This window comes from Bos indicus x Bos taurus, chromosome 13, assembly GCF_003369695.1.
Source record: "Bos indicus x Bos taurus breed Angus x Brahman F1 hybrid chromosome 13, Bos_hybrid_MaternalHap_v2.0, whole genome shotgun sequence".
Lineage (NCBI taxonomy): Eukaryota > Metazoa > Chordata > Mammalia > Artiodactyla > Bovidae > Bos > Bos indicus x Bos taurus.
Genome location: NC_040088.1, coordinates 21658994 through 21681795, shown reverse-complemented (window position 1 = coordinate 21681795; position 22802 = coordinate 21658994). Strand labels below are relative to the sequence as shown.

The window sequence follows — 22802 nt, the reverse complement described above, 5'->3', positions numbered from 1 at the left end:
GCCTGTACCATCACAGGAAATTCTGATGTGAAAAGGCAGCGGGATCTGGGTGGAGACATGAATTATAAGCACAATTCTGCCATTTGCTGTGTTACCCAAGGCAAGTAACTCAGCATCTCTGGCCCTCAGTATCTGTATAGGCAAAATGGACATGGGGTGGTCTTCCAAGGCTCTTCCAGCGCTGCCTGAAAGACAGCTTTGAGTTGGGTAATCTTTTCCTTTTCCTTGGTGACTTGATGCAGTGCTTTCTCCCAGGCCTTCCAGGGTGGGGCTTTGAGAGCTCTGTCTTGGCAGTCAGAGATCCTTACTGTCAGCTCATCTTATCAGCACAGACATCTGCATTGCTGCTTGGGATGTTCTTGTTTAAGGCTCAGTTAGTCTTGGTGACACACTGTGTCTCCTCACTTTGTTACACTGATAGCAGACGGAGAGCGCTTCACACACAGGCACGTCTGTCTTTAGCATGCTGGTTTATTTAAATCATAGTTTGCATTAGAGAGCATCAGTGATAATTGTGGTGGGTGTGGTTTTATTTTTATAATTTTTGGCAAGATATTTGCAGCAGTTGCATTTTGTCATATTCGAACATAGTGTAGAAATGGAAGTGGGTCCAAGTGAAATAGAAGTCGTAATAGATTCTTGGGAGCTGAGACTGGACATGCTGTTACCCACCCTGGGGTCCTTCATCCCCTTCAGCACTGGTTTCTGGAAGGACTTGCTTTGAGGCTTTCATGTGTGATATAAATTAAACAGAGGCTAAAGCTCATAGTACTGTCTCCAGCAGCATAGGGGACTGCAGTAATCATTACTTTAGAACACATTTAATAACCTAAGCAAAAAAGTCTAGCTAGTAAATCATAAAAGATTCCATCCAGATAAGCTAAAACGTCAGCTTGAGTTACTTAAGATAACCGCAAGAAGATAGTTCTTGGTGGAAATAGTTACGGGTTTTGCAAGATCTGCAATAGCAGGTTAGATTCTAGCCCAAGAAATACATGGTGTTTTTCCCTCCTTATTTCTTCAATTGTCAGCATTTTTTTTTAATATTTTTCCCCCTGACTATAAAAATAATGTCCACTGAGGAAAAATGAGGAAAATCCTAAAAAGATTAACTAAGATTCACCCAGAAATAACTACCTGTTAAATCATCTTACTGTCCAAAGGAAAATGCATTCCTAAATGTGTTTTATCTCATGGATATGCAGTTCTCACCTGTTTCCCTAATCATTGTCGTTTAGGCTGGTTTCAAAACTTAATGCTATGAGTAATGCTACAGTGAACGTCTTAAAGATTATCTTTGCATAAGTTTGTATTTACGTTTCTGATGATGTTTTTAAAATTAAAACAATATTTTGGTTGCAGTGGGTTTTCTTTGCTGTTGACAAGCTTTCTCTAGTTGCTGAGAGTGGAGGCTCCTCTCTAGTCGTGGTGCTCAGGCTTCTCATGGTGGTGGCGTCTCTTGTTGCAGAGCACAGGCTCTAGGCAACGGGCTTCCATAGTTGCTCCATGTCACATGGAATCTTCCTGGAGCAGGGATCGAACCCATGTCCTCTGCATTGGCAGGCGAATTCTCATCCACTGTACCACCAGGGAAGTCCAAGTTTGTTTGTTTTTTTTTTTAATGAGGATCATTTTTTAAGTTTTTATTGAACTTGTTGCAGTATTGTTTCTGAATTTTATGTTTTGGTTCTTTGACCTGGAGGCATATGGGAACTTAGTTCCCGGACTAGGGATTGAACCCGTACCCCCTGCTGCTCCTGCTGCTGCTAAGTCGCTTCAGTCGTGTCCGACTCTGTGTGACCCCATAGACGGCAGCCCATCAGGCTCCCCCGTCCCTGGGATTCTCCAGGCAAGAACACTGGAATGGGTTGCCATTTCCTTCTCCAATGCATGAGAGTGAAAAGTGAAAGTGAAGTCGCTCAGTCGTGTCTGACTCTTAGCAACCCCATGGACTACAGCCCACCAGGCTCCTCTGTCCATGGGATTTTCCAGGCAAGAGTACTGGAGTGGGGTGCCATTGCCTTCTCCGCATACCCCCTGCAGTGGAAGGCAAAGTCTTAACCACTGGACCCCCAGGCAAGTCCCCTTGTGATTTCTTTAAACTGGATCCTTTCCTTGTTAAAAAAAAAAAAAAGTAATTGTAAAGGCAGCCTCCTAAATAATGTTTTTAACAAGATAGTGTCTAAACAAAGTTGAAAAGGCAGACATTAATAGTTCAGTGGGGAGGGATTGCCTTTGAAAAAGGTATTCTGATTCAGTTTCAGCTTACTGGTCCACTTGCAGTTGTCTTTTCAGATAGTTGCTCTCAATGTGTATTTCCAGTTTTGCATTTGGAGATGTTCATTTAACGTTTCATAACCATTTTTCCGTATTTTCATGTTTACTAATATTGAACTAGTAAATTTTCCCTAGCAGTGGGCACTGATGATGTTTCTGGCTTTTAATAATCACATATAGTGCTGTGGTGAGCATCTTTGCTTCTCTGCCAGCCTCATTAGAGAACAATTCTAAATAAATTAGTTTAGGGAAAGTTAGAACTTTATAAAGTTCAAAAGGAAAACTGTACCTTTTCCTTCTTAAAATTTGATTAGGACCCTCTAAAGATATCTTTAAAAAAAAAAAAAGCTTCTGAGATATAATTCACATACCATAAGGTATCTTTTAATAATTTTTGTCAGCCTTCTTTGCTGTTTCCTTAATCTGTTTTTCTTTCTTTTACCTAATTATTTGACTGCACCAGGTCTTGGTTGCGGTACACAGGATCTTCAATCTTCATTGTAGCACGCAGAATTTTTAGTTGTGGCATGTGGGATCTAGTTTCCTGACCAGAGATTGAACCTGGGCCCCCTGCATTGAGAGCATGGAGTCTTAGCCCCTGGACTACAGTGAAGTCCCTGTTTTTCTTTTTGATACAGAATTCCTTGTGAATAGGACTCAGAACATGAGACTTTAACATTTAAACCTTTCATTCTCTGAACAGACTATTGGCTGGTGACATTAACCAGAAATACTATATGTACGTTATCAGTTTTGTGCAGTGGATGAGCTGTGAGAGCAAGCATGTCTTTATGGAATCAGACAGTGAACCATGATATTTTTGATGGACTTCCAGAAAGGAATTTTTAAAATGTAGCCAATTCATTATATTACTGAAACATCCTGTGATTTATGGGATATTCTGTTTGATCAACTTTGGAAACTGTTTACTATAAAGGTGGCATATGTAGGCAGCTGCTCTGACATTAATGTACACACCAGAATCACCAGAGATGTTGATAATGGGACTCTGATTTTGAGGATTTAGATGGGATTAGATTCTAGGGGTTAAACCAGGTGGGACGGGGGAAGATTTTAGGTGACTCTCCGATACAACATCCTAAATTCTGTTGAGTTGACACTTTGAGAGTTATTCCTTCTGAAACTCTTTTGGCTCTTCTGACTATGTCAAGAAGAGTATGTGGTTCCAGTCTTTCTTAACGTGTGCTAAGTTCCCTTTCTAACCGAGAGAGATCAGTTCTGGGGCCTTAGGTAAGCTGCAGTTATTTAGTTTGAATTTGGTAACACTGTTGTGTGTCCTTATATTTATTTTCAGTTACCTTCCATTTACAACAAGTGATACTGGTTTTCCATTTATGGTAGTGATAGAAAGTTTCTTATAAAAAGAAACGTGTGTTAAAAGTAGGTTTAATGCAAAACCTTAACTCAATAATAGTACAGGTAGTGTATGGATATGGCAAAAACTGTGAAGTCAGGTGACTGACATTTAGGACATGCTGGTGTGGAAAAAAGGCCATGAACTTTGGAGCCAGGTCACCCTGGTTTCTGCTTACTTTGCTGCTGATTATCTCAGTCTGTCGTGTTGCTTCTCTCTCCAATCTCCAAGGTTTTTTACTCCCGTAAATTGGGTCAGGGCAGAGGCACCTCCTGTGGGCCAGGCATCATCATGCCTGTCCTCCTCTGATCCTCACACAACCCCAAGTAGCCAGGCATTCATGATAGTCCCATTTTGCAGAGGAGGAAATAGGCTCAGAGGGGTGAGGGAACTTGCATGGAGTCCCAGAGCTGGGAATGGTTGGACTGGGTTTCAATCCCTGGTGTGTCTGAACCTCTTTTTTGTTATTCCAGGCCACCTCCCTCCTTCAAATACAGAATTTGCTGTGGCTCTCTGCCCAGCTGCCTGGCTGTCTGATTAAAAGGACAAGTCATTGTGTACACTCATCATCACTACAACATTATTGACAATAGCCAAAAAGTGCAAGTAGCCCGCATGTCCATGGCCATATCAATGGATAAAGAAAATATGGTATATACTACAATGGGGTGTTATTTAGCCTTATAAAAGGCAGAGATCTTGTCACATGCTACAATACGGATGAACCATGAGGTTGAATGGTGGTTTCCAGGGGCTGGGGAGACAGGGAGGTGGGGAGTTGCTGTTTGATAGGTATAGAGTTTCAGTTTGGCAAGATGAAAAAGTTCTAGAGATCTGTTGCACAACACTGTGAATATCATTACTGAACTATACACTTAAAAGTGGTTGCGAGGGTACATTTTATAATATGTGGGGTTTTTTTTAACCACAGTTAAAATTTTCTTAAAAGTTAAAAAAAAAGTGCCACTGGTCAGAAGGCAATCTGTTTTTTTTTCCATTTTGGAAACTCAAGCATACATAAAAATAGAACAGTATAATGAACTGTGAACCCATTACCCAGGTCCAGCAGTTATCAGCACACGGCAGTTCTGGTTCACCTGTGACGTTTTATCCACCCCACTGACCTCACCCCTGATTATTTTGGTTCCAGACAGCATGTCACTTTTATCTGAAAATGCTTTTGTGTGTATCTGTCAAGAGTAAGAACCTTCTTTAAAAAATACCGTTTTTATACCTAAAAAGTAACGATAGTTCCTTAACATCATCTGATGTTCAGGGTTCGAAGTTTCTTGATGGTCTTATATATTTTTAATAATCAATTTATTCAAATCAAGATCCAGAAAAGAGTCCTACTCAAGGACCAAATGTTGTATTTGGTTGATGAAGTTTCTGTCACAGTATAAATTTTAAGCAGAGAGACTGTTTCATTTCTTTGCTGGATCAGTACATGGAACAAGAAGTTCCTGGCAGGCAGGCTCTTCCAGCTTCATAGCTTAGTGGTAGTTCAGAGCATTAGCCCTGAATGTTGGGGTCGTGTGGGCGGTGGGTGCCCTATGGTTGGGAGGATAAATGGTATAGCCAAGGGAGTGGGTAAGACTGTGCCCTCTGTCAAAAGGACATGCATAGCCTTTAAACCTCTAGCAGTAGCTTCTGCTAAGAACCCCCACATATAGTTAAAGGTATATTCATTCATGGTGTATGCTCAGTCATGTCTAACTCTTTGCAACGCTATGGACTGTAGCCCTCCAGGCTCCTCTGTCCATGGAATTTTCCAGGCAAGAATACTGGAGTATTCTCTCCTCCTTCAGGGGATCTTCTAGACCCAGGGATCAAACCCTCCTCTCTTGCATCGCCTTCATTGGCAGGCAGATTCTTTACCACTGAGCCACCTGGGAAGCCCAGTGCTCAGGACATTCCCCGCAGCATTGTTGCACTGACCAAAAACTTTTGCAAAGACCGAAAACTGCTGGAGTTTCCCTCAGTGGGGGACTGATCAAAGACATTATCAGGCAACTGTACTGTGGTATCTAAGCAGCTACTTAAAAGGTGGGGACAGGGGTGAGGGTTGGAGGAATGGGAGGTTTCTCCAAGATCTATAAAGTAAGATAGAGAATGATGATACATACTTACTTACACCTCAATTTTAAAAGTGGGGAAGCAGTGTTTATATTAGTTAAGATATATTAAGCATGAATATATCATATATTAATGTTTGCAAATGCTTCAAGTATCTCCCCAAGGGTAGGAGGAAGATTTATTTGTTCACTGTATATACAACTTGAATTGTTTTAATCTCTGCATATATTGACGCACATGTATATGCATGTATATATGTTTAGTAAGTTTAGAGTTTTTCAATAAGACAACCTGGTTTTGAATCCTGACTGTACCGTTTAACTGCTGTGACCTTGAGCCAATAAATTTCTCTGAGCCTCCCATCCTTGTTTTTAAAATAAGGTTAATACCTATTCCTCAAAAGGTGATTTTGAGGATTAGGAGAGGTATATACATTAAGCGCTTAATGAGTCGTGACTATTGAATACAAGGAAGCCCCAGACCCACATTGATTCTGAATTAGTGTCCCCTAGACTTGAATATATTGTTTATGAATGTTTTGGTTTCTTTGCCTCTTTTCCCCACTAGATAAATGCTTTCTTTCTTTGCCTGTTGGGGTCATCAAATGACGGAGCTCATGGCGGCAATTTGTAATTGCCATAATGCCAGGCATTTATGTAATCATGTTTCTTGTCTGTGACCTTTCTAGGTTTCTTTCCAGATAAGTAGTCTGTCATCTTAAGACACGTAAGCTGAAACCAAGGTACTAGACCTTTTTCCCCCAAAGAAAAAATTTTTATTGCCATCTCCCCGCTTGATTGTAAGAAACAAAATACACATACCTATCACAAAGGCCAAAGAAAGCAAAAACAGTAATTTGCAAGCTCACCCCCAGAGATCAATATTATTTGCCTTTCTTGAGGGTTTATTGTACATCTTGGACTAGACTGAGCATTTAACATTTATTAGCTTACTTAATCCTTATAACAGTTACTTATGGTAGGTGGTGTTACTAATTCCATTTTATAGAAGAAGCTATGACAATGTAACTTTCTGAAGATGTTATAGCTGAGTGGCAGAGCAGAATTTCAAGTCCTGACCTGCTGAATGTTCAAGTTCATGCTTGAATGGTGTGTCTTGTCTTTGCACAGTTTCCTCCACATCTGTCTCTGCGCTTGTGCATGCACATGTAGACATGAATTGTGTCATAGTAACTGTCCTGTTTGGTAGCCTGCTTTTTTCCTCCCAAAAAGATGTCGTGAACATCTTCCCTTGTGTAAGTACCTAGAGGTTTATTACCATTCTTAATGATTGCATAATTTCCCATTGTAGAGATATGTCATAATCTAGCCAGTTCCTTATCAATGAGTGTTTAAGTGGTCAGAGATACAGCTGAGATAAACGTAAAGGTGTATGTACATCTTGCACGTGTATTCAGTTATTCACTGATGGCCTTAAAATAGTAGCTAGAAATGGAGTTGCTGTTTCAAGGGAGTATTACATTTCAAGTATTGCATTTCAGTGTTTTTATATATATATATGTATGTATATATATATATTTTTAGCTGTATTGTGTGACATGCAGGATCTTAGTTCCCCAGCCAGTGTTTGAATCTGTGCCCCCTGCATTGGATGTGTGGGATCTTAACCATTGGACTGTCATGGAAATCCCTTCAGTTTTTTGATATTGATTGCTCAAATGCCCTTAAATAATTTGTGCCAGTTTGAAATGCTGTGGCTCTTATATGTACTGTAAGAGATAGTTTGAAAGTGTTTAGACAGAGCACTCAACTGTTTGGCTTACAAAAAAAGATTCCCTTATGTATATAAACAGTGCCTGTAATAACAGAATATATATTATTAGTCTATTATTTTGATGTTTGTTCTAAATGCCTTTTATGGCTGAGGCTACATGACACGTAACATTGACATTAGAACGTTAAAGACTCCATGGCTGTAGACCTCGTAGAAGCTCTTTTATGACACTTCCCCAAGAAGTGGGAACAAGTAGCTTTACTCCTAGGGCCCTTGTTCATCAGTTAAAACATTCTATTACGTTATATTCGTGGTGGTCAGTGAAAGTGGATAGATGAAAAGAAAATGGGTTTTAACATCTGGATATAGTTTAGTTAATTTCACAAAAATTTTCCATCTTTTTTCCTCCCCTAATTTGATTTTAAGACTGGGTAATATATTTACATGATTCAAGAGGTATAGAAGGATATACACTGTAAAGCCTCCCTTCGGCTCGTGGCCTTGAGCTCCCCAGCTCTTTTCCCTACAGGCAACCAGTGTTGTTATCTGGCTCTTGCGCATTCCTCCAGATATATTTTATGTACATAGACGCAGATATAGAACTATTCTCTCAACACAGATTCCATGTCCTTTTAAAAGTTCTCCAGGCAGGGATGTTATTTTTTCAATTGGAGATGGATAGTCTTGTTGTGAAAATTGTGTCATTCCCATTTTGATAACTGGCCATCATGGGAACCATAGACCCAGAGTTGAGCTTGCTCTCTTGATATTGGTTCAGGGATTGGCAAACAAGGAGTCCTGATCCTTCAGAACAATTAGCAGCAGTTGCGAAAGAGAGTCATGTTGATGGTGATGAGGTGGATGCAGAGTGGAAACAGCTGCTTCCCCTGAGAGAAAGCTGCACACGGACTTGGTTTGGGCTGGTTAATAGGGCGTCACTTTTATCTTCTTGTCTGAGTGTTGCGGTGCTTTTCTGCTAGGCTCTGTGATCTATGGCTTGGGCTGCCTTTCAGACACTCCGAGTCCTTGAACTCCAGGCCAGGCAGTTGGCAGGTGTTTACCTGATCTGACCTTAGAGGACACTGCGTTGGAATGCATTCATTAAAGGTGTATTAGTATGCACTGTGTACCCACAGGGTACCCCTCCTTGCAGGGCTGTTCCTGCAAGGAACAGTGACTAGCCTAGAGAATTGCCAGACCTTTATTTTTTTCCCATTTAAAGATACCACATGCTTGTTAGAGAAAATGTGGAAAATATAGAAAGGTTGAGGGACCAGGGAAGATCTCCTGTATGCAGTCCCGTCTCACAGAGTGGACCACTACTGCTGTTGTGATGTGTGTCTTATTTGTATACAATTGGGATTGCTTGTATTTAATTTTGTAAACTGCTTTTTCATTTATGCTAAGCATATTCCATGTCATTACAGAGCCTTGGTAAGTGTCATTTAAAAAGATGGACTAGCGTGGCAAGGGCTTCCCAGGTGTCACAGTGGTAAAGAATCCACCTACCATTGCAGGAGACACAGGAGATACAAAGGACACGGGTTTGATTCCTGGGTCAGGAAGATGCCCTGAAGTAGGAAATGGTAACCTGCTCAAGTATTCTTGCCTGGAAAACTCCATGGACAGAGGAGCCTGGTGGGCTATAGTCCACCGGGTCGCAAAGAGTCGGACACGACTGAGTGTGCATACATAAATTTGGTCATAGACAAGAGATGCCTACAGGAGCCAGGCAGGAAATGTAGATAAGCAAAGCATGCTGGGTGTGAGACAGTAGAAAGTGTGGGTTGGGGAGGATTCGGTGGCTGGGCCCATCATTGGGTGGCTGAGCTGTCATTCAGCTCTCATTGCTGGCACTTGGGGCCTGGGCCAGGGGCCATCAGGATATTCCCATTCTTTCAGAGAAGCAGAAAACCTGTCTGTTTTAATGTGAAATCGCTATTGGTTTTTTGTTTGTTTTAGTTTAGTTTTTTGTTTTGTTTTGTTTTTTCAGAAACCTTAAACATTCAGAGAATAATATAGGAAGCAGAATTGACAGTTGTTAATGTTTTCTCTTATTTGCTTTAAGCCTCATAACCTGTTTCTATTTGTTTTTAAGAGAAATGATAAAGTATTACAGGTAAAATTAAAAAATTCTTTACATTTCTTGTTCCATTCTCTACGTTTCACTCTGTCCAGTTTTAGCAGGCACTATCATAAATTATTGTATATCCTTCTATTCCATTTTTGGGGATACTTACATATACATAAATGCAAATCCTTGAACATATTGTTTTCTAATTTTTTAGTCATAATTGTCATTCTGCAGCTTGCTTTTTCACTCAACCTGTTTGTTTTCTTTCTTTTTTAAAAAAAAAATATTTATTTGGCTGTGCCAGGTCTTAGTTGGCATGAGAAATCTTTATAGTTACAACATGTGGGATCTAGTTTCCTGACTAGGGGTCAAACCTGGGTCCCCAGTGTTGGGAGCACAGAGTTTTAGTTACTGGACCACGAGGAAAGTCTCAACCTGTTTATTTATCAATGTAAATATATGTAACTAATTCAGAGTTGACAGACTTTTTCTATGACAGATCAGGATTTTAGGTTTTGTGGGCCACACTGTCTCTGCTACAGCTACTCAGCTCTGCTATTTTATAGCTAATGCAGCCATAGATAATATGTAAGCAAAGGGGTATGGCTGTGTTCCAATAAAACTTCGTTACAAAAACTGGCTGTGGGCTGGATTTGGCCTGTGGGGTGTCATTTGCTGACTCCTGCTCCAATTTATGGAGAAGGCAATGGTACCCCACTCCAGTACTCTTGCCTGGAAAATCCCATGGATGGCGGAGCCTGGTAGGCTGCAGTCCATGGGGTCCCTAAGAGTTGGACACGACTGAGCGACTTCACTTTCACTTTTCACTTTCAAGCATTGGAGAAGGAAATGGCAACCCACTCCAGTGTTCTTGCCTAGAGAATCCCAGGGACCGGGGAGCCTGGTAGGCTTCCATCTATGGGGTCGCACAGAGTCGGACATGACTGAAGCGACTTAGCAGCGGCAGCAGCTCCAATTTATTCATTTTAAATACTGAATAGTGTAATATCTGTAGCATGAATGTACGATCTTTTATTTTTCAGTTCCTCTATAAATGGATGATTAGGTTGTTTCCAGTTTTCTACTATTTTAGCAATGCTGCAAGAAGCATCCTTTTCTGTGTTTCCTTGTGCATATGTGCAAAGGTTTTTCACCAAGGTATATACAGATAGAGAGGTAGAGTTGCTGGGGGGTTTGTTTTGTTATTATTTTTTTTTAGACAATGATAGGGCCAAATAAAAATGGCTTCAGGTAGAATGTGACCAGTTTGTGACCTGTGTTCTAGAATCTCTATAGGAAGCCAGTAGTTACTGATAATCCAGATCCACACCTAGTTCTAGAATTTGTCATGGACTCCTTGACAGCACAGGTGAGAGTGTGTGAATCCAAACACGAAAGATTCTGGAAGAGAGTGGTTTCCCTGAGAAATGTGCAACTGATTTCCTCACGGACAAAAGAGATGAAGTTGGACAAAGACTCAATTTTTCATGGGTAGTAGCCATTCTAACGGTGGTTGTTAACAATGGGATGACAAGTTCAAGCAGAAGAGGTGTTTGGGATAAAGATGCTGAGCTGCTTGACCTGTGGTTTCTCCTTTCCTGGCAATGCTGTGAGTTCCTTTAAAGATTTATCACTGTAATTAGACAGACCAGAAGGAGGAGGAGGAAGGTAATAAAGACTATCAGGGCATCCTTCCAAGAAAACCCTCTCCTTTGAGGAGGACCCACAGCAAGATTTTAAGCTCTGGTGGCAGGAAATTGAATTAGTCCATCTTCCTGAAGTAATATGTCAGTAGTACATGACTAGTTCAGCCAAGCTCAGTGAGTTCAGAAAAGAAATGATGTTCTGTGTTCCAAGTCAAGGAGATTTAATTAAGTGGACTCAGACTTTGGGAATTCCTTCTTTTTAAAAGCTTTTTAAGGTTACTGTGGGTCATTATCATTCCTTTGTTTTTATTGTTTTGGAGAACTCAAAAATATACAGGGCTGTAACAGAAGCAGCTGAACATCAAGACCTGCATGAAAGCCTGCTGCAGGCTTTTTCGTTTTATTAGAGAGGCTTGGGGTCACATTGTTTTCATAGGTAAAACCTCTCCCCAGGTATGAAACGCAGAAGAATCGGTCCTCTCCAGTGACCTGTTCCCCATCCACCTCTTATGTTTCGTATTCCTTGGAATCTCAGGTCTTGTCTAACCATCCCAGGTGCTACAGCAGAGGCCTCCCCAAAGGAGGCTCTGGGGCCAGGGTTCGGGCTTGGCACCTAGAGTGCTTTTAGGCCCCTGTTGAAGTGGAGGGAGAGATAGGCAAGGGATCAGCCATATCTGTAGCTTGGGGGCCATTCCCCTGGAAAAGAAAAGGAGATGCAGTAACCTGGCCATTCTGATATCTGATTCGAAGCATCCGGCGAAATTCTAGTAGCTTCTAGAAGGTGATGAATGAAAGGCTGCCTTTTACATGGTTTTCTTTAAATGACTTGATACTTACTTTTAATTGGACATTCCCTGGAGAAGGAAATTGCAGCCCACTGTAGTATTCTTGCCTGAAGAATCCCATGGACAGAAGAGCACGGCAGTCTACTGTCCATGGGGTTGCAAGAGTTGGACACAACTTAGTGACTAAACTGCAAACCACCACAGTTGAACATTGATTAGGTATTTGGATCTCAGTTTGAACTGATTTTTAAGGATGATGACTACAAATTGAACAAGAGAAAATATTAGTCTAGTGATATTTAATGCATAAAATTAGGCTTCCCTGGTGGCTCAGCAATAAGGCATCCATCCACCTGCAATGTTGGAGACTGCCTCCAATGCTGGAGACACGGGTTCAATCCCTGGGTCGGGAGGATTCCCAGAAGAAGGAAATGGCAACCCACTCTAGTTTTCTTGCCTGGAAAATCTCATGGACAGAAGAGCCTGGTGGGCTATAGTCCATGGGGTCACCAGAGGCAGACACAATTTAATGACTAAACCACCACCATCACCACCAGTAATCTTCAGAATGCCCCTCTGACAAGGGTTTTGAATGCAATTGTTTTAGCTAATTTTTTTTCTTTTTTCTTTTTTGGCCATGCTGTGGCATGTGAGCAAAAGTTCCCCCACCAAGGATTGAACCTGTACTCCCTGCAGTGGAAGTGCTGAGTCTTAACCTCTGGACTGCCAGGGAAGTCCCTATATTAGTTAACTTTAATCTGACTTTATTTTAGTTCACAAAGTATTTCCACCTTTATAAGTGTTAGTCTGACAATCATCCAAAATGAAGGAGAATTATCCCTGTTTTACAGATCTTATAAAAACTGATGCAGGGAGGCTAAGAGGTCTTGTGGTTCTTCATTCTTAGAGAACATTATTTTATTACATGTAACAATTAGAAGAATTATGAAAAGTAACTTCTCACATTTCCATGTGCTTACTTACCAACAGAACAATTTTTTGTGAAAGATCAATGAAGAAACGTAACAACTCCGTGTTTATTAATTAGCAGCATATATACCTAGAGTGACTTATCATGGCTTCACATTTTTCCACCTTTTATGGGCAAGGAATAGGTCAGTCTCACAACTTAATGAGTACTGTAATTCATGTTCTAAGTATCTATCAAAATTACAAATGCATATATCCTGTGATCCAGATAGATTTTTTTTCCCATACATGAAAGGATGTGGTTCTAGGTTTTTCATAGTAAACTATCAGAAACAGCTTAAGTGCTAGGGTAGTGGTTAAATAAATTACAATGCCTCCATACAGAGGGATGTTTTACTGCTGTCATAAAGAACAAGGCAGCTCTGCATTTACTGAGGGGAACAAACTCCAAGATAGGTTGTTAAGTAAAAAAAAAGCAATCTGCAGGACACTGCGTATTGTGTATTACATACTGCTGCTGCTGCTGCTAAGTCACTTCAGTCGTGTCTGACACTGTGCGACCCCATAGACGGCAAGCCCACCAGGCTCCCCCGTCCCTGGGATTCTCCAGGCAAGAACACTGGAGTGGGCCGCCATTTCCTTCTCCAGTGCATGAAAGTGAAGTCGCTCAGTCGTGTCCGACTCTTTGCGACCCCATGGACTGCAGCCTATCAGGCTCCTCCGTCCATGGGATTTTCCAGGCAAGAGTACTGGAGTGGGGTGCCATTGCCTTCTCTGGTATTACATACTATGCTTGTGTAAAAAAGGAGAGGATAAGTGTGCATTAATACATAGAGCTTGCTATGCATAAACTTATTCAGGAAGGTTAAAAATCTAATAATACGTGCCTTGTAAGCAAGGAAGTGGTTGCCTGGAGAACAGGTAAGGGAGAGGGATCTGTCAGCAAAGGACCTTCTGAATCAAGAATCATGTGAATTACCTGTTTGTTTTTAATTTAAAAAATATATATATTTTAAAATAATTTTTGCTTTAAAAATAATTTTATTTGTCTGTTTACTTATTTTTGGCTGTGCTGGGTCTTGGTTGCTACGAGGGCCTTCTCCACCTGCTACGAGCGCAGGCTTCTCACGATGGTGGCATCTCTTGTGGAGCACAGGCTCTGGGCATGTGGACTTCGCTAGTTGCAGCGCACAGAGCTCAGCGGTTGCGGCTCTCAGGCCCCTGCGAGCACAGGCGTCTCATGATGGTGGCATCTCTTGTGGAGCACAGGCTCTGGGCACGTGGACTTCGCTAGTTGCAGCGCACAGGGCTCAGCGGTTGCGGCTCTCAGGCCCTAGGGCTTGGGCTCCGTAGTTTGTTGCTCTGTGGCATGTGGAATCTTCCCAGACCAGAGATCAAACCCGTGTCCCCTGCATTGGCAGCAGACTCTTATCCATTGTGCCACCAGGGAAGTCAGAATTATGTTTTTTTAAAAACCCTTGGTTTGAGGTTTTGGGGAGTTTAACATCATCATATGTATCTCTTTGCTCTAATTTGCTTGCTCCCTACCCCTTCCCAGAGAACCCATCTAATCATCCTTTCTTCTGCTCCATGAGTTTTTAGCACCAAATGAAGTTCTTTTTTGTTTTTACTTAAAAATTTCTTAATCTATTTTCTTATTTGCATTCAAATTTTTAAAAATTTATTGACTGGATAAGTGCTTTCTATGTGATGCATTACCCCACATCCTTGTTTATTTGAACACATTTTGCACAAGCCACAGTTGATTTTAGAATGGAAAAGTATTATTAGTACAAGATAGGAAATTCAAACAGTGCTAATGAGTGTATAGTGAAAAATGCTTTTTTTCTTTCTCTCGATCTCTGAGTGTCCTCTGGCCCGTAGTTCCCCTCCCGAGGTTGCCGCTGTTACACTTTGACACGTATGCTTCTAATACTGTAGCACACGTATGTACACTGTGCTATAGACGCTGTTCCTCGTCCAGGTTTTTCACTTAACAGCATGTCTTGGTTTAGGATTATGTTTAGATTAACACATTCTTCTTAGCAACTGCACAGGATTCCACAGTATATATTAAATTTATTTCCTCACCCCCTCTTGATGGGAATTGGGGTTGTCCACAATCTATTGCTACCACAGATGATGCCACAACAGATATCCTTCTATCTGTAGGATAAATTCTTAGAAATACAACTGCTAGATCAAAGGGGCTTTGCATTTTAAATTTAGATAGATAGTTCCAAGTGGCTCTATGCAGAGGTTATGGTAGTTCCATAGCATATAAGGTTACTTGGGCTTTTATAAAGCTTCCAGCCACCTCAACCTGTAGTATAGGATAAAATATACATTGAAGAGTGGACAAGCTAGTTAACACTGTTGATGGAGTAGGGTTTTTATTTTTCCCTCTGCAACTGGTTAAGATCCCATCAGGAAATAGCCATTTGTAGTAGTTACTAAGTATGGCTGTCAGAAGGTTGGCTAGATGGAGGTGACCTAGGTGTGTAATCAGCCCCCAGTGACAACTGTACTGTCTGTGTTTAACTTTTTTTCTTTCCTTTCCCCTAGGACCCTAGCATCCTGAGATATTTTTGGATTCATAGCCCTTAAGAGTGACCTGGTCAGAGGTCATCATGTCAAAGCTGAAAAGCTCAGAATCAGTCCGGGTGGTGGTTCGCTGTAGGCCCATGAATGGCAAGGAAAAGGCTGCTTCATACGACAAGGTGGTGGATGTGGACGTGAAGCTAGGGCAGGTGTCTGTCAAGAACCCCAAGGGAGTGGCGCATGAAATGCCCAAGACCTTCACTTTTGATGCCGTCTACGACTGGAACGCCAAACAGTTTGAACTCTATGATGAGACCTTTCGACCACTGGTGGACTCCGTCCTTCAGGGTTTCAATGGGACAATTTTTGCCTATGGACAGACGGGGACTGGGAAAACCTACACAATGGAAGGAGTCCGGGGTGACCCTGAAAAAAGAGGGGTCATCCCTAACTCGTTTGATCACATCTTCACCCATATCTCTCGATCCCAGAATCAACAGTACTTGGTCAGGGCTTCTTACTTGGAGATCTACCAGGAGGAGATCCGAGACCTGCTCTCCAAAGATCAGACCAAAAGGCTCGAGCTGAAAGAGAGGCCTGACACCGGGGTGTACGTGAAAGACCTGTCTTCCTTCGTTACCAAGAGCGTGAAGGAAATAGAGCATGTGATGAACGTGGGGAACCAGAACCGTTCTGTTGGGGCCACCAACATGAATGAGCACAGTTCCCGTTCACATGCAATTTTTGTCATCACCATCGAATGCAGTGAGGTGGGCCTCGACGGTGAAAACCACATCCGGGTAGGGAAGCTGAACCTTGTAGATCTTGCTGGCAGTGAACGGCAGGCCAAGACCGGTGCGCAAGGGGAAAGGTTGAAGGAAGCAACCAAGATCAACCTGTCCCTCTCGGCCTTGGGTAATGTCATTTCTGCCCTGGTGGATGGAAAAAGCACTCATATTCCGTATCGGGACTCCAAGCTTACCAGGCTCCTTCAGGATTCTCTTGGTGGCAATGCTAAAACTGTGATGGTGGCCAATGTGGGGCCCGCCTCTTACAATGTAGAAGAGACCCTAACCACTCTAAGGTATGCCAACCGTGCCAAAAACATTAAGAACAAGCCAAGGGTCAACGAGGACCCTAAGGACGCCCTTCTTCGAGAATTCCAGGAAGAGATTGCTCGGCTCAAGGCCCAGTTAGAGAAACGGTCCATTGGTAGAAGGAAGAGGCGAGAGAAGCGGAGGGGGGTTGGGGGTGGGGAAGAGGAGGAGGAGGAGGGAGAAGAGGGGGAGGAGGAAGGGGATGACAAGGATGATTATTGGCGGGAACAGCAAGAGAAACTGGAGATCGAGAAGCGGGCCATTGTTGAGGACCACAGCTTGGTTGCAGAGGAAAAGAAGAGGCTGCTGAAGGAGAAGGAGAAAAAGATGGAGGATCTGCGGCGGGAGAAGGATGCTGCTGAGGTGCTTGGGGCCAAAATCAAGGTACTGTACCCTGCCTTAGGCCTGTTCTTTTTTCATTCTAATTTTTTTGTTTTGTCAAAAAAATGATATGAGGAATGATGTTGATATTCAGTGCCCAAGGGCTTCCTTAGTAGCTCAGGTGGTAAAGAATCTGCCTGCAATATAGGAGACCCCGGTTTGATTCCTGGGTCAGGAAGATCCCCTGGAGAAGGGATAGGCTACCCACTCTACTTTTCATGGGTTTACCTGGTGGCTCAGACGGTAAAGAATCCACCTGCAAAGCAGGAGACTTGGGTTCAATCCCTGGGTTGGGAAGATCCCCTGGAGGAGGGCATGGCAACCCACTCCAGTATTCTTGCCTGGAGAATCTTTGACGGTAATATCCATGTGCCCCTCTCCCTTCCCCAGTATAAGAAACAGAATAGCATCTGTATCTTCACAAACTCTTGTGCCCCCACCTCCCCAGAGGTAACCGTTACCGTGGATTTGGTGTTTATTCTTTCTTTGCTTTTCTTTATAGTTTACCCAAATGTGTATATATGTGTATATATGCATCTCTACATAAGAGATCATTTTGTGCATGCTCAGTCGCTTCAGTCATGTCCTACTCTGTGTTATCTTATGGACTGTAGCCCGCCTGGCTCCTCTGTCCATGGGATTCTCCAGGCAAGAATACTGGAGTGGGTTGCTGTGCCTTCCTCCATGGGATCTTCCTGACCCAGGGATTGAACCCGCATCTCCTGCGTCTCCTGAATTGCAGGCAGATTCTTTACCCACTAAACCACCTGTTCAGTTCAGTTCAGTTCAGTTCAGTTGCTCAGTCGTGTCCAACTCTTTGCGACCCCATGAATCCCAGCACGCCAGGCCTCCCTGTCCATCACCAACTCCCGGAGTTCACCCAGACTCACGTCCATCGAGTCGGTGATGCCATCCAGCCATCTCATCCTCTGTCGTCCCCTTCTCCTCCTGCCCCCAACCCCTCCCAGCATCAGAGTCTTTTCCAATGAGTCAACTCTTCGCACAAGGTGGCCAAAGTATTGGAGTTTCAGCTTTAGCATCAGTCCTTCCAAAGAACACCCAGGACTGATCTCCTTTAGGATGGACTGGTTGGATCTCCTTGCAGTCCAAGGGACTCTCAAGAGTCTTCTCCAGCACCACAGTTCAAAAGCATCAATTCTTCAGCACTCAGCTTTCTTCACAGTCCAACTCTCACATCCGTACATGACCACTGGAAAAACCATAGCCTTGACTAGATGGACCTTTGTTGGCAAAGTAATGTCTCTGCTTTTGAATATGCTATCTAGGTGGGTCATAACTTTCCTTCCAAGGAGTAAGCGTCTTCTAATTTCATGGCTGCAATCACCATCTGCTGTGATTTTGGAGCCCCCCAAAATAAAGTCTGACACTGTTTCCACTGTTTCCCCATCTATTTGCCATGAAGTGATGGGACCAGATGCCATGATCTTAGTTTTCTGAATGTTGAGTTTTAAGCCAACTTTTTCACTCTCCTCTTTCACTTTCATCAAGAGGCTTTTGAGTTCCTCTTCACTTTCTGCCATAAGGGTGGTGTCATCTGCATATCTGAGGTTACTGATATTTCTCCTGGCAATCTTGATTCCAGCTAGTGCTTCTTCCAGTCCAGCGTTTCTCATGATGTCCTCTGCATAAAGGTCTTTTTAGTTTCACATAATTTTTAACTTTCATATCAATTGAATCCCACTGCTGTGATCTACTTTTATTTGCTAAATGTTACGTTAGTGAAATTTATCCATTTTGATGCCTGGAACTGTGATTCATTCATACTGCTCTGAGACTTCCGTGGCATTCCATTCTCCTGATAGTGTGGGTTGTTTTAGTTTTCTTGCCCTGAATTCCTTGTCCTTGAGGAGAACTTGTGTGGGTGAGAGTTTCTTGCTTGACACCATCAGGTCTTAGGGTGTGTATAGCTTCAACTTCACCAGACAGCAACACATAGCTTTCTCACGTGGTCATGTGTGTTGATGCTTCTACCAGGGGGGTGTGAGTCCAGGTTGTTCCCCATTCTTACCAACACTTGTGATTAGCAGGCTTGAATTTTTGTCTGTCTGGTAGATAAACAATGGCGTCTGCTTGTGGTTTTCCTATGCAGGGTGCCTGATTAGGCAAGATCACCCCCTGGGTGCTCCCTTGCAGTCAGGCCCTGTATGCCAGTGTCTGAGTAGAATTCTAGAGTGTGGAGGTGCCCATGTGTTGCCTGTTCTTTCTGGCACCAATTCCCTTGAGTGCCTGGACTCAGAGCCGCCAAAGGGCTTTCCTGGCAGAGGAGAGCAGAGCGCTGGCTGTGGAAAACCGAGGATGACCACTGCTTGACAACACGCCAGAATTCCTTTGAAGCGTTGGGTTCTGTCTTGTAGTGTTTATGCAGACTTTGATTTCTACTCTAAAATGTGTCTATGTTTATTAATTTTTTAAAAAATGACAGTGATCTCTTTCCTGCCTCCCCTTCCCCCACCATGTGAAGCTGTACTTTATCTGTGGCATCATAGTAGCCCTTTCACAGAGCTGGGTCCTGTTTGACTTCAGAGGTAGGGATCGTTTGTAGGACTCTGAAGACCTGGTGTGAAAATGGAGTCACATACAGCACAATCAGGAAGTAACTGTGTTCGGGGGGCTTACTCTGGGGTTCTGTTACGTCACTTGACCCTTCCTGACTCCTGCACTGTGCAACTGGGTATGCTTGTGTTTGATCTGCATGTGGTATTTTTAAAGATCACGGCTTTTATTCAAGCCCAGGAGCACCTAGACTCTAAACAACCTGGCGTAGTCGGGCAACTCTCAGAAGCCGAGTGTGGCCAGACTCAGCATCACCTCAGGTCACTGGACCTCTTACATGTTTTATTTTTGGGAGAATGACATGACATCTGTCTTTCTCAATCCCTGGGTGATATACAGTCATAGGACAAAAGAATTTTAGAGCTGGGAGTATGTTGGGGGTGGTGATTACTAATCAGTCCAGCCTTTTCGTTTTGAAAGAAGAGAAAAGTCTCAGGGGCTGAAACGTGACAGCAGGGGTAGATGTTTCTTTAAAGCAAGGTTACGGAGTTTTCTGAGTCCATGCTTCTCAGGCGCAAATCATTCCCCTGGCTTCAGCCCTCATCTAAATGCTGAGTTTTCAGTCTGTATGGTTAGCCCAGAGCTGTCTGCTAACATCCCAGCTGATGGCCTCTGCCTGCTGGGTGTTTCCACGGAGATGCCCAGGGCCACGCAGAGCCTGCTTCGGCCTGCCTTTACTCAGTCCAGCCAGACTCCTCCCTGGGAGTTATCATTGCCAGCTGCTACTCGCTCTCCCTCGGTCTCTGAATCCTGCCTCTCTCGGACCCATCCACCTTGCTCTCCCAGCCTCTCCTGCCCCAGCTCAGGCCTGAAACCTTAAAACAGCCTCCTGTCTGCCCTCACTCCACCCAGCCTGCCCTTTTCCAGTTATTCTTCCTGTTGCAGGGGAGTTTTGTTTCTAAAACACAGATCTGGTTATGTATCTTAATGCTCAAAGGAGACGTCAGTGGTTCCTGCAGTTCTCAGGGTCAAGCTTAGTCTCCCAAACGAGACTTGGAGGTTTTTGAACTACCCCCTGATTGCTTTGCCAACTTCATGTATCACCACTCTCTACCCTACCCTCTGAAAACAATTTTTTTTCCTTAGCTGTTTCCTATTTTTACTTTAGCACTCTTGTAGCTGTCCCTTGAGACAGGAAGGTTTTTCCCTGACTGCCTTTGGGAAGAGCCTGAATTCCCTCCTTCCCGTGTGCCTCTCCTAGTATTACTCTGTCCTTTCCTCATGATAAGATCTGACTCCATCTGATAAGAACCTGCTTACTTATGGCCCTCTGTGGACTCTCAGCTTTTGACTCATATTCATAGTGGCATCCTCAGTACCTAGTATGTAGGAGGTGCTTAATAGGTTCTAACTGAGGTCACTACTTCATACAAACAAACCAAAAATTTTCTTTAAAATATCAAGCTGAAATTCATGTATGTCTAGGGAAGCTGTGTCTTCAGTATTTCCATTATAAAGCCCTAGTGAAGCCACCACAGAGAAGGCAATGGCACCCCACTCCAGTACTCTTGCCTGGAGAATCCCATAGACAGAGGAGCCTGGTAGGCTGCAGTCCATGGGGTCGCTAAGAGTCGGACACGACTGAGCGACTTTACTTTGACTTTTCACTTTCATGCATTGGAGAAGGAAATGGCAATCCACTCCAGTATTCTTGCCTGGAGAATCCCAGGGACGGGGGAGCCTGGTGGGCTGCCGTCTATGGGGTCACACAGAGTCGGACACGACTGAAGTGACTTAGCAGCAGCAGTAGCAGTGAAGCCGCCAAAGCTCCACCCAAGTGATGGGAAGGGCCCAGCTGAGCACAGTATATTTTCCCTAAGAATTTACCCACTTTGGCTCCATCCGGAGCTCTTTGTCTTTCCTCACAGGCTTCCCTGTGAGGAGCTATGTTCTGAGTGAGACCACTCACGACATAGATTCTGCTCTTTTCTCACAAAGGCCATGGAGAGTAAGCTGCTCGTTGGAGGAAAAAATATAGTAGATCATACAAATGAACAGCAGAAAATCCTGGAGCAGAAACGGCAAGAAATTGCAGAACAGGTAACTTGTCATTCCTTTTGGGAGAGAATGGAGTGGGGTGGGGTGCGTTAATGTTACAGAGCAAATATCTTTTCTGTTAGACTCTTCAAAAGTGATGGAAAGGACATGTGTCAGCCCCTTCCTGGTGGGAGACTGATCTAGAGCACCCAGCCCCATATTCTTAAATAGACGTTGTCTGTAGGCACGCTGATCAATTTTGTGACATTGCTCAGAAACGTCGAGAAAGAGAAATCCAGCAGCAGATGGAAAGCCGAGACGAGGAGACCTTGGAACTGAAGGAGACATACAGCTCATTGCAGCAAGAGGTGGACATCAAGACCAAGAAACTCAAAAAGGTAGGAAAGGAATGAGGCAGGCAGAGGCTCCTTGGGTGTGGGGCAGAGAGTGAACTCTGTTGTCTAGAGGGCCGCCCGGCTCAGCCGCCTCTCCTGTTGTTTCCAGCTCTTCTCTAAGCTTCAGGCAGTCAAGGCAGAGATCCATGACCTCCAAGAAGAGCACATCAAGGAGCGACAGGAGCTGGAGCAGACCCAGAATGAGCTCACCAGGGAGCTGAAACTCAAGTAAGTCTTGGGCCTTCCGGGGCACCCCAGCCACTTGCTGCGTTGTTGTTTGTTAAGTAAGAAACCCCTCAGAAGACAGGGCCCCTGCCCACTTCTCTCCATCTCTCTCCACCTTGTCTGTCTTCTGTTTATTCCTAAGAAAGTTAGTTTCTGTCTCTGCATCCCATCTGTTAACTGAATATCTTCACCAGATGATCTCCAAGTTCCTCCCACTCTGCCTTCCTGAAGCCATTATCTATTGATGAAAGGGAATCTTTTATTAATTAGAATTTTCTGAATTGTATAAGGAACACCCAAATATCCATTGCCCAGCAGTGGTGGTGGTTTAATTGCTAAGTCATGTCTGACTCTTATGATCCCATGAACTATAGCCTGCCAGGCTCCTCTGTCCATGGGATTTCCCAGGCAGGAAGGCAGGAATACTGGAGTGGGTTGCCATTTCTTTCTCCAGGGGATCTTCCTGACCCAGGGATCGAACCCAAGTCTCCTGCATTGCAGGTGGATTCTTTACTGCTGAGCTACCAGGAAAGCCCAAGATGCCATGATAAACAGTCTTTTGTCCTCCATCTTTCATAGTTTGGTTGCTTTTGGTTTTTTTGTTTGTTTGTGTTTTTTTAGGGGGGTGGGCTGCACCATGTAGCATGCAGAATCTTATTTCTCCCACCAGGACTTGAACCCATGCCTCCTTCAGTGAAAGCACTGATCTTAACCC

At 43.4% G+C, this 22802-nt stretch overlaps 1 protein-coding gene across 4 annotated transcripts in view; it reads left to right on the top strand.

Annotated features, from left to right (window-relative positions):
- The window catches only part of KIF3B (kinesin family member 3B), a 40014-nt gene that overhangs the window by 5900 nt on the left and 11312 nt on the right, over window positions 1–22802 (top strand). For all 4 annotated transcript variants that reach the window (XM_027558826.1, XM_027558829.1, XM_027558828.1 and 1 more), the window contains 4 exons: window positions 15463–16919; window positions 21429–21530; window positions 21743–21865; window positions 21972–22090. In XM_027558826.1, coding sequence (XP_027414627.1) covers window positions 15528–16919; window positions 21429–21530; window positions 21743–21865; window positions 21972–22090 — 1736 coding nt within the window. In that variant the 5' untranslated portion in view covers window positions 15463–15527. The remainder of the gene's footprint in view (window positions 1–15462; window positions 16920–21428; window positions 21531–21742; window positions 21866–21971; window positions 22091–22802) is intronic.